General features: G+C 38.6%; 1 protein-coding gene across 1 annotated transcript in view; it reads left to right on the plus strand.

Annotated features, from left to right (window-relative positions):
• Itsn2 (intersectin 2) overlaps positions 1 to 12,704 on the plus strand; it is a 119,770-nt gene that overhangs the window by 19,601 nt on the left and 87,465 nt on the right. The window contains 3 exon segments of the mRNA XM_042054558.1: positions 5,298 to 5,360; positions 12,377 to 12,412; positions 12,415 to 12,468. Coding sequence (XP_041910492.1) covers positions 5,330 to 5,360; positions 12,377 to 12,412; positions 12,415 to 12,468 — 121 coding nt within the window. The 5' untranslated portion in view covers positions 5,298 to 5,329.

Raw genomic sequence — 12,704 nt, forward strand, 5'->3', positions numbered from 1 at the left:
ATCAATATAGATAGATAGATAGATAGATAGATAGATAAAATATATACCATCAGGAACTGTACTATCATGCTTTTGAGTGTCAGGCCTTTAGTCAAATTTATTTAAGCTATTTAACTATTATGATTCAAAGTAGATTTGATGAATACAAGCTTTCCTCTCTACTCAAAATTTAAAATGCTTCAGAATTTAATGAGAAATAAATTTTTGTCTCTAAAAGTATGCTTACAAGAAAAAAGGATTCCCCACCAGTTATGGAAGGGCCACGTTGCGGGGAACAGTATGGCTGATATTCATATCTCTGATGTCTGGAGGATTTCAAGGAGGCAGTTCGGATCCTCTTCTTTTCTACCAGTTCTCTATATAGTCAATCTTTAAAAATTCTGGTTACTAATGTGTATGTATGTGTGCACATGTGTATGCATAGTGTGTGCATGTGTGGGTGTGGGTGTTGGTGCATGTGTGCCAGGCCTGCTTATCAAAGTCAGAAGAGTATAAGCAGGAGTGGAGCGCCCTGAGGTGAGGGAAGAAACAACTGTAGCTGTGTGAGGTTTGGGGGTGGAGCTAGTCTAAAGGGGGTGGAGCTAGTCTAAAAGGCTCCTAATTCACATAATGACGGGCTGCTGACTCAGCCCCAAGTGTTGTTAGCCTTCCAAGTGCTCTGCCTGGCCAGACTGGGACACTTTTACAAGCGTTTCTCTGGCTGGAGGGGTGTGGTTTCCAGGTCCATTCCTGCTTACTAACTTGTGGGCTTCTTCAACCCTTTTAGTCTTCCTATCTTGAAAATGGTATCTTGGACTAAATGGCTGTAATTTTTCCTTTCTATAATTCTGTGCTTCTAAACAAACAAAACCCTCACCCTTTGCTGAGCCACTTTTAATTTTAAATGGCTGTAGTTTTTTTTCTTTCCTGGGTCTTAAGACCCATTATAGAAGCGTCTCCAGGTCTAGCAGTTCACTTTTCTCTCTCATCAGGATCATATACTTTCCCAATCCCAAAATTATATTTGGTGGCTTCTCCAGACTGCATTTGGCTGACACTCAGTCACATGAGTCTTGAACTTATACCTGTTATCCACCAAGTAGGCGTTCTGCAGAGGTGTCTTGACGTCCACAGTACTTATCAGCTCAGATCATGACCGCAGACTGCCACTCGTTGCACATTATCCTCTACACATTAGAGCAGGGTGTTTGTTGGACACCCACAAAGCATGTACCCGAGGAGATGCTGGTTAATTACCCTTCCCTTCTGAGTTTTATGTCAAGAGGCCAGAAACAGTCAATTTGATCTATTCTTCCAGTGTTGCAGCAGCCTGGCCAGACTTTTCTTCTCCCCTAAAACATGCTAACAGTAAATTCACCTGCTGCTCATATGAACATATGATATCATTATTATATTCATTTAAGAAAGGAAAAGGTGCATAAAGCCTACAGGGTGACGTTCACAGGCTCTAAAATAAGATAAGCTTGAAATCTCCACATTGTTTCATGACACTGAATTTGGGCAAGTAACTTAATCTCCCTGTGCCTTCATCTGTGGAATGAGAAAGATATCTGCCTTGTAAAGATTTTGCAGGAATGTATTCCAGGGTACATAGCCCTTGGGCATCTGAATTTCTGTGTGCAGAAGTGGAATGTTGAATTCTTAATGAATAGTGACTGAACATGACACACGGTAGATTACTAACAGAGAGAGGTGTATTAAATTAATAGAAATCATTAAGCAAATATTAGCAATTATTTTTTTTCAAGACAGGTTTGTAGCTGGAACTAGCTCTTGTAGACAAGGCTGGCCCCAAAGTCATAGAGATCCACTTCCTCTGTCTCCCAAGTGCTGGGATTAAAGGCGTGTGCCTCCACCACCCTGTGTTAGCAATTATTTTAAAAAATGTAAAACACACTTATGTGATCTTTTTTATTTTTCAAGATTTCAATTATATTTTTTTCTTGTGATGTACTGGGGATTAAACCCAAGACCTGTGTTTGCTAGGCAGGTGCCCTATCTCTGAGCTCTATCTCCAGCCCCAATTATTATTCTGTCCAAGTCTGCTAGTAAACTAGAAAATTGTTTAGCAATTAATGATTCTAAAGTGGGACAGAAAATTAACATAACTAAAGCAGATGCAGTGGTATGCTTTAAAAACTTACTGATTCCAACAAATTATATTACCATAATCAGATGCTACCAGAGTCAACCAAATGCTTTATACATGTGTAAATGCCTCAGTATGGTGCCCGCATACATGAATAGGTGAATTCTACATGTGAGGTGGAAAAGATTCTGTAATACCAGGAGGCTTGTCCTCCCTGTCCATTGTATTATTTGGTTGTTCTCTAATTTTATATCAGGATTATAACTGTGATAATTGAGTATCAACCATATGACATTTTGTTATCTTCATGGAATACATGATATCCAGCCAAAAGTTCTAGACAGATGGTTTGTAAGTTTAGATCTAACTGCTAAAAGTTTTCTGCCCGTGGGATTCTGTTCTCTGTCTGTCTGTTATCTCAGTCGTCACTGGCACTGTGTTTGCTGCTTTAGATGCTTACAGAGTGTGTTATATGGAATGTTTTGTAAACCTTCTCCCATGTTTAAACCTTGTCTGTTACAGGAAGCAAGTAAGATAGACGCATCTGATGCTGCGCATCTAAGTAGACAGTTACTTCCTGGCATAGTCTTATATTGCTTATGATCATTTACATGGAGGAAGCAAATGTATTTATTTGTAGAATTGTCCTGTGTTTAAGGAAGTTGAGGTTGTAGTCATGAGTAGTTGAGACTTCCTTTGGTGGTAACTTTTTTACTGGTTATGGCACTGTTTTCCCAATCTCACAGACTATAATTCTGGCAGTTGTCTCTTTGTTTCCTTTTATTCCACAGTCACTCATTTCCAGAGAACTGGTGAGTCCTGCTTATTTTGAACACTTCGCTGTTCTAGCTCCTCTTATCTCTTCCCACTGCCTCTGTCTAGTTCAGTGCCAGGCTTTGTTTTCAGCTTGCCCTGGTTGAGCTCCTTGCTTCGGCCTTTTTTTCAGGATTGTCTATCTTAAATGAAATGTATTTTCTTCTCTATAAAACCCTGTTTAAAACACCTTTCTGTCACAGTTAAGTCAAGGTTTTAACCTTTTATTTGTAAACTAATTCTCATTCATCCTGTAAGGCTCAACACAGTATCTTCTATAAGAATTCTGTCACCCACCAGAATTTTGGCATTCATTTTTTGTAAACATCTCCAATACTTGGGAGTTTATCTTATAAGAAAGGAATGAAGAAAACCAACATGTTCATGCTAAACTTCCTCCTACCCAGAAAGAGTAAGAGCAGGAGAGGGGACAACAGCTGCAGTCCACAGCTCACTGTCTGCTAAGGAAGAAACTTGTGGTTGGCGGAGGTGGGATTATAGAGTAAGCCTTTGCGAGGTTACCATCCCTCTGGCTCAGTCTGGCTGTTCTTTGTTGTGTAGAAGGATGGTTTTTGCCATTAACCATTCTAATCACCTCTCCTTTTGCTCACTGCAACATGGAGTAGATGGATTAGTTTGCTCTGTAGGAGGAAAAGCAGCTGTCAGTTCTCTTGTCAATAAATTATTGGATTTATGTGCCATCTTTTGGAGGGTTACTGCAAATCACTGAATAAATATGAAATGTAGCCATATTTATCTAAATCGTTTGAGGACTGGGTTCTTGCTAGCATAGGGTGCTAACGTATTGAATTCACTAATAGAATGGTACCTTGGAACGGTACCTTTGACAGCCATTCAGCCAGTTTTTCTGGTGATAGCGTCATGTGAACCCTTCCCAACTGCTTTGTTTAAAATCACTTATCCAAGTATTTTTCTAGGGCTTCAAAAACTATCATATTTAAATTATTTGGTTAACTAGATAAGGTATGGAGTGGTCTTTTTAACTGTCCCTCACTAGACCTATTTTCAAGATTCTTGTAACGAAATTTGAATTTTGTATTTATTTTCCAGTTAAATAGTGTCAAAGTGAAGCTTCACATTCTCTGGGTGTTCACAGAATAGCGATCATTTACTGAATACACTGTGTTAGAGTATTGGATTATGTACTACTTAAAAAGATACTGATCCGAGTATTTTTGTAGACAAGGAATCTATGACTTTTTGTTTGTTTGTCTGTTTTTTGAGACAGGGTTTCTCTGTGTAACAGTTCTGGCTGTCCTGGAACTAGCTCTTGTAGACCAGGCTGGCCTCGAACTCACAGAGATCTGCCTGCTTCTGCCTCCCTAGTGCTGGGATTAAAGGTGTGCGCCACCACTGCCCGGCTGGAATACAAAACTTAAAAAAAGTTAAACAACTTTCCTATGGTCACATTTAGGAATAGAGCCAAGCAGATCTGAACCTAGAGCTGTTAGCTACAAAGACCAATCCACTTATTTAAATAAATGAAAATATATTTTAATAATTGTGATGCCTTTTGATAATTAATTTTTTCTTTTCTAGGTTTTTTTAAGACAGAGTTTCTTTGTATAGCCCTGGCTGTTTGGAACTTGCTCTGTAGACTTGGTTGACCTCAAACTCACAGAGATGCACCTGCCTCTGCCTTGCCTCCAAGTGCACTACTACCACCTGGCTTGATAATTACTTTTAGACTGTACCTCCATGTGTGTCTGTGCGCTTTTCTATCTACTCCAATCTTTTTAGATGATTCTTTAAACTTAGCTTAATTAAAAGACAGTACTACATTTATTTTGGATAGATTTATTTCAGGTGATTAAAACCTTTTATGGATTTCCATGTTTTTTTTTTTGTTGTTGTTGTTTGTTTTGTTTTTTCTTTTTCTTTTTTGAGACAGGGTTTCTAGCTATACTGGAACTTGCTTTGTAGACCAGGCTGGCCTTGGACTCTGAGCTCCACCTGCCTCTGCCTCTCGAGTCCTGGGATTAATGGTGTGTGCCACCACTCCCTCACCTCCATGTTATTCTTACATACTTAATTTATGGCAGTTGATTTCCTTAAATCAATTCTACCTAATCTTAACAGTGCTTCCTCCTGAACTTATTTCTACAGAAATATTTATTAATACTGAGGGTTTTTCATTCTGTATTTGCTATTGCATATACTGTTTCTTTTAAATGGTCGTGTACTGAAGGCAGCACTATTGCAATAGAACCCTTCCTCATCCCCAACTATGAGTTCTGCCTGTTCAGCAGCAGCAGGAGCTCTGTGTTGTTTTTGTTGGGCATGTGTGCTAAAGGGGACAGACAGTCCCACAACTTAGCACTAAGCTGTGATCTGTCTTTGTTGTATTAATGGGGACCATGCTTTCATATTGCAGATGGCTGAGAGCTGCAAGAAAAATTCAGGACCATGATGGCTCAGTTTCCCACAGCTATGAACGGTAATTAACTTTATGCTAATGGTAGGCTGAGAGGATGTGGGCTTTTGTTGTAGTGATGAGCCTGTTCTTTGAAATATTTATGTAGATAATTTTCCTTTTAAAATGTAGAACTTGAAGTATTCTGGTTGAAAGCACCAAGTGTTTCAGCGCAATACTTGTATCTTCTTATTAGTATTATGCAGTAAATTCTACATTTATGTTGAAGCATTTTGGTAGTATCTGGAATATGTGCTTACCATTGAACAATTGAGAATAACCTAAAGGTATATTCTACTTAATGCATGAAACTGGAGGACAAAAACAGAGTGCCCTTAGGTGAATATTAAGGGTGTTTGTAATTGCACAGATGATTGCAATAGATCTGGCCATCAAGATTTGTTTAATAATACAATATAAAATTAAATTTTCCTTTATTAACATTTATGAACTTCATATTTATATTATCTCATTAGTTAACCTGACAACCTGTGTTTGGTCCTGGGACCCACAGGGTAGAAGGAGAGAAGCGACCTCCACACATTGCCTAGTTTGTGTCTCTCCCGATAAATACATAAATAAGTCTAAGATTAAAATGACTGTTATTCCCATTGTGAAATTGGTGTAGGATTATAGGGATTGGTGCCACAGACATTTTTAAATTAAATAATTATTTTACACAATGAGTGATCTGTAAGTTAAGACAGTGCTGCTTTTCTAGGTTTGAAGGTTCCTATGCCTCATATGAAAACGGTTTTCACTAAAGCCAGTTTACTTACAAACTTCAACCAGAATATTAATAAAGTTTTCAGATCAAATAAAAACATAGTATGATCCCAGTCTTTCCTTTCATAAGTATTTATTGTATAGATCAGTGCAATTATAAGTAAACATGATTGGAAGCAAATAAAATGTTCAGTGATAAAAATGCCCATGTGAATAAAATTCCAGTTATTAATTGGAAGTGGTATGTAGGATATAAAGAAAGTCATTTGGGGTTTTTGTTTGTTTGTTTGTTTTTATTTTTCGAGACAAGGTTTCTCTGTAGCTTTGGGAGCCCAGGATGGCCTCGAACTCACAGAGGCCATCTGCCTCTGCCTGCCAAGTGCTGGGATTAAAGGATATAGTCAGTTTTAAAAAAACTTCTGAAAAATTGATAGCAGAGAGACTGTTACCTTGTACTTATTAAAAATAGTTGACCGTAACTTGTATTTATCTAGTTTAAGTCCAACTCAGCATTTAAAGTGTTATTGAAAGCAACATCCATGTGATAACTTCAAAACTTGAAAAGTATGTCTGCATCTCTAGTAAACCATTTGTCACAGTTAAGTCTTTAGATGCCATGGGGCTGGAGAGATGGCTCAGCGGTTAAGAGCATTGACTGCTTTTCCAAAGTCTTGAGTCAATTCCCAGCAACCACATGGTGGCTCACAACCATCTGTAATGGGGGCTGGCGCCCTCTTCTGGCCTTCAGGCATACATGTAGAGAGAATATTGTATACATAATAAATAAATAAATATTAAAAAAAAAAAAGTCTTTAGATGCCAGACCCAGTTGTTGTATGAATGCTGTGACATACGTATCTAATTTGGCCGTGTGTATCTTTATCACTCTAGGGCTAAGTGCAGACTTCATAGGCTGCTTGGGTTCTCAGAGTGCTGTCTGTCTAATACAGTAGCCACATCTATCTGTTTTAGTTTCAGTTTAATAAAAGTCAAGTAAACCACGCTGCATTTCATGTGCTCACAACCACTTGTAGCTGAGGCCTGTGCCCTACGGGACAGTGCAGATAAAGACATGTACATCTTGTCACACAGGTCTATTAAACAAGATGTTTCTTTACTTAGTCTTTGGTGCTTCACCTTCTTTTTTTAAATTATTAACAAGATTGAAAAGGCTGTCAGTGCCTCCCTTCTGTTTTTGCAGCTGCAGCCTCTACCCCTAATCTGTTTGCTGTGCAGAACGTCCTTCCCAAGCCTCCTTAATCACGGTGCTTTACATTCTGCTTTTCAAAAACTGAATAAATTTGCAGATTGAGAGAACATGATAGATAGGACATCAAGTGCTAGGCGAGAGGTTACTTCAGACATGTGTTGCTACTGGTTGATATTACAGGTGACATCGCTTGTTTTCAGCCTCAAAATTATGGGGTGCTAAGACCGACTGAGGAAGAAGTTCTGAAACCCATCATAATGGCTTCATCTGTATTCTAAAAAGGAGAGGTAGGGTACAGAATAAAAGCCTCCAATGGCTTTAAGAATACCCCATTTTTTCTTGGATCTTTATTGCCTTTTTAGATTGTAGGGCTCAGTAATCTTTCAACCATATGGTTAGAAATTGCTGAGCTAGATGTTGGGTCTCTACACTCGGATGCAGCATTGCACTATACTTATAAACCCAGGTTTTTATTGTTCAGGTTTCCATAACTTAGGCTACAGCTTTGTTTAGAACAGTATAAAATTTACATTTTAGACATTTAAATTAGTAGTAGATCAGTATATATCATTTATTTTAAGTGTTATTTGGTTTATATTTGTTTTAAATATTAATTTAACTGGAGACAAATATGAGTGCAGACTATTTCTAAATTTAGTTTCTATTGTATATAAATATAGCCTGTCTGGATTACTTACATTTAGAATTAACAGTATTGACAAACTACCTAGCTGTGTTTTTATGTATGCCTTGCATATTTATAGATATGTGGTGTATATCTACATATATACTACGAAACTAGCATATAGTTGGTTCTGTAATTGAGAACTCTTCCTTATTCACTGGGTTTTATGAAAGTGCTTAACAGAGGTAGTAGCGAGAAGAGAATAAACAACAGAAGTCATTCTGAAAATCCATCTTTAGTGATGAGTTGGGGAAGATGGGTGGAATTTGGATGGAGTCTAACATGATATCAGACAGTGTCAGAGGTCATCAGCTTTTAAAGGAAATGTTGGACATCAACCACCACCTTGTTATTCTGTCTTTCCATAAGCTTACAAAAATAGACTAAAATTGGGAGGGTTTTTCGCCCTCCAGGTGCAGAATACCAAATAGTTCTTTGAAAGATTCTGTTAGTGCAGCATTCTAAGTAAGAAACTAGACTTACATTAATTATTTAAAAATTGACTTTGAATCAGACACATTCTGAATTTTTTTCATTTAGAGGTTATCTCATTTCTGAAAATTCTTGATACATTAATATTTTAAATTTAAAGTGGTTTCTTGTTTGCAAGTTATTTGAACATGATTAAAAGTTATTCTATGTTCTAACTAATTTATTGAGCATTTCATTTCTTCAGATAATTTTTTTTTTTTTTGGTTTTTCGAGGACAAGGGTTCTCTGCAGCTTTTTTAGAGCCTGTCCTGGAACTAGCTCTTGTAGACCAGGCTGGCCTCGAACTCACAGAGATCCGCCTGCCTCTGCCTCCCGAGTGCTGGGATTAAAGGCGTGCGCCACCACCGCCCAGCTTTCTTCAGATAATTTTAGTCATAATAATAGTCACTATAGTTTTGCTTTTCTTGATGGTATGATCTTAAATATTAAAGAATGCTGAGAGAAACCTTTAAAAAAAGGGGTTCATGGTACTCAAGCCCTTTGCTCCCCCTTACGTGTTTATTGAATGAGTGAATATGAAGGAGTTGGGAGGAATTAAACACTATTAACAGGCTGGTTGAGTTTCCTACTATGAAGACAAGCACCCAAGAAAAGTTGAAAAATGGTTAGTTTGTATATAAAAGAGCACCATAGTCAGGCTGGTGGCACATGCCTTAATCCCAGTCAGAGACACAGGGATCTCTGTGAGTCTGAGGCTGCTTGATCTACATAGCAAGTTCCTGGCCAACCAGAACTATACAGTGAGACATTTTTGCCCATTTATATTTTTCAATTAGTTTTTTAGGTTAGCATACAAAGGGGTGAGGTTTTTTAAATGGAATTTTCATACATGTCATTATACTTTGTTCGCCATTCCTCAGTCACTATTTTATTGTAGGTGTATTGCATATTCCACATGGTCTCTGAAGGAACCTTTGTCCTAGGTGGTATTCTAGGCCTCAGAGGTGGCAGTTATAGTACAAGAGCATATTTTCATGTGTGTTGGGATATCATAACAATTCAGCAAGTTCAGGTTGTCCCTGTTTCTAGCCTCCGTTCCCATTTATGTCTGTCCTCATGCTGGGGACCAGACCTTGTATTTGCCCGCCAAATACTCTGCTGCTCCGCTAATCTTCAGCGGCCAAGTTCTGATCTCAGCTCTATCAATTACTGCATTACCTTAAGTAAGTTGCTTTGCCACCATTGCTTTCAGTTTCCTTATCTATGATAGTACCTAACTTACTGTGTGGTGCTGGCAGAGTTAATGAGCTGCTGAACATAATCCCTGCATCAGCAGGGCTCACAACTGCTCTCATCCTTTGTTGTCATGTTCATCTTTTTAACAAACATTTTCCCAAAGTCAATCATAGTAAATAGTTCTATAATACAACAGCTTCTCTCCCCATCACAGGACTTCTGACAGCTTATTTTAATGGATTCATTCACATGTATATGTCATTATACTTATGTTCTTCATTCCTCCTCACACACTGGGGCCTCCTGGCCTATTTTGCTAATCTTAATAGGTGAAAGATTATGTTCAGTGTTATTTTATTGTAGGTATATTGCATATTGCATAGATAGTATGCTCATCTCTGATAAATAAGGTGATAGGACAAGGGAAGTTTACCTCCACCTGAGTTGGTGTTGTTTCAGAAGTGGGTAGCTGTGGCGCTTTAGATTCCTTAGTTCTTCAGCAAGCTCTCTTTATCTTAACTCTACCTCCTAAAACTTCTTTTTGTAGTTTTTATTTTAAGATTCAGTCATTTAGGGCTAAGAAAAATGTGTTAAATCAATTTTAGCATTTAAAATTAGAGTAGGCCTTTAGTTTCTAGTTAGAAAATCACTTTTCTAACACTTTTTATGGTGTGGATAGCAGATAATGTGAGTTTATGTGTCTAAAACATGTGGTTCCTTGTTGACAGATGTTGAGCAAACTAAAAGAGTAGTAGCCAGAGGTGATGCACAGGTGATTATTAGCCAAGGCGAATGTGTGAAGCTCTCCAAAGACTCCTTCAGAGGCTGCTGGTGATGTCTTTATGAAGGGTAGATAGCAAAGTTTGTGAGTGTTCTGTTCCTCTGCTCCTGGTCTATGTAGTAAACACTTCCACACTTGCTCCCTTTCTTATTGATTTAGACATTTATTTGGAATCATTTTTTAAGTATTTGCTCCTTGCTGGTACTTCAGCTGGTTTCTCAGAATACAAGGCAAACACACAACACTCTGGCTCCCTGGCCTTAGAGTCTGCTGGAGCAGAATCTGGAAGAGGACGCGAGTGTTGTCCTCTAGTGATATCAAGGTCCCCCTGAAGGAAGTAGTGTGTGTCCTGACCCTGAAGGAGAGTCTTCCTACTACAGAGGCCTTAGGTTCAGTCCCCAGTGATGAAGGAAAAGAAAATGACCCTTCCAGTTACTCAGACTAGTTATTTCCTGCCACTTTCTGCACTCACCTGTATGGCACCTGAGCTAGTAGCCCCATTGGTGCACTCAGATCGTCTTTGCGCATCCAACTTCTCCAACCACGCCCTTTTTGTGTGAGCGAAGTGCTCCCAGACCACCTCGGCACAATCGCAAGATGCCGAAGTTTCCAGCTTCTGCTAGGTCTTAGTCTTTCCTATAATTCACTTCCGATGCTCTGATTTAGAATCCCACAGTTGAGCCAGGCAATGATGGCACTGGCTTTAATCCCAGTACTCTGGAGTCAGAGGCAGGTGGATCTCTGTGAATTCGAGGCCAGCTTGATCTACAAGAGCTAGTTCAGGACAGGCTCCAAAGCTACACAGAGAAACCCTGTCTCAAAAAAAACTAAAAAAAAAAAAAAACCCACAGCTGTTGTCCTACTTCTGCTCAGGGAATTTCACAGTCAGCACATGGTGGGACTTACCTTCTAGGTAGGAATTCTTTGAGACTGAGAATAGTACACTAATCTTTTTTTTTTTTGGTTGTTTGAGACAGGTTTCTGTGGGTACCCATGGCCATCCCTGAACTTGCTCTGTAGACCAGACTGGCATCAAACTTGGAGATCCATCTGCCTCTGCCTCCTGAGTGTTGGGATTAAAAGTGTGTGCCATTATTGCCAGACTTTAATTTTTTTTTGTTGTTGTTTGTTTTTTGTTTTTTTTGTTTTTTTGAGACAGGGTTTCTCTGTAGCTTTGGAGCCTGTCCTGGAACTAGCTCTTGTAGACGCAGGCTGGTCTCGAACTAGCAAAGATTCGCCTGCCTCTGCCTCCCAAGTGCTGGGATTAAAGGCGTGTGCCACCACACCGCCCGGCCAGACTTTAATCTTTTTATTGCCAATATTTACCTCATTCTTGTGAGTGGTATACAGTTTATTATTCAATAGATGTTAACTCAATGAATGGCTGAAAAACCTTAGTGTAGATGGAGCAGCAGGCTGTGTCCCGCCACCCGGCTAGCTATTGCCCAAAATAATTACACGGAACTGTATTCTTTTAAACAACTGCCTGGCCCATTATCTGTAGCCTCCCTTATTGGTTAATCTCACATCTTCCTTTAACCCATATTTAGTAATCTGTGTAGCACCACGAGGTGTGGCTTACCAGGAGAGATCTTACCCTGCGTCCATCTCAGAGAGGAGAAATCATGGCGACTCACTATGGCGACTGAAGCATCTCCCACTCCTGCTACCCAGCATTCTGTTCTGTCTACTCCGCCTACCTAATTTTCGGTTCTTTTAAGGGCCAAGGCAGTGTTCTTTATTAATTAACCAATGAAAGTAACATAGACAGATAACTCTCCTCCATCACCTTAGTGTTTCTGTATATAGTTGTATAGAGTTCTATTTTTATGTCCTTTACACATTAAATAATCTCATCAAGGATGCTTAAGAGTCATATTGTATGTTAGAATTTGCATTTTATGGATAACACTGTGTTGAGCAGGCTCGTGTACATATTATAATATCTTGGCCTTTCATATATGTTATAGGAGGGCCGAATATGTGGGCTATTACCTCTGAAGAACGCATAAGCATGACAAACAGTTTGATAACCTCAAGCCTTCAGGAGGTTATATAACAGGTTTGTGTTTATCTTTTATATTATTTATTGTAAATTATGTTTCTGTTCATATATTTTAGTTTTAATAACTGCTATCAAATTTGTGTTAAATAATAAAATATATATCCATCAGAACTCTAGAATTTAAAAAAATATTTTTCCTGAAACCATCTTTAATTTGTTGATTTAATTTGTCATATTAGAGTTCTTGTCTTGAATTCTAAGTGATGGTCAGGAATCTGTTTTATTATATTATA

This window comes from Arvicola amphibius, chromosome 2, assembly GCF_903992535.2.
Source record: "Arvicola amphibius chromosome 2, mArvAmp1.2, whole genome shotgun sequence".
Lineage (NCBI taxonomy): Eukaryota > Metazoa > Chordata > Mammalia > Rodentia > Cricetidae > Arvicola > Arvicola amphibius.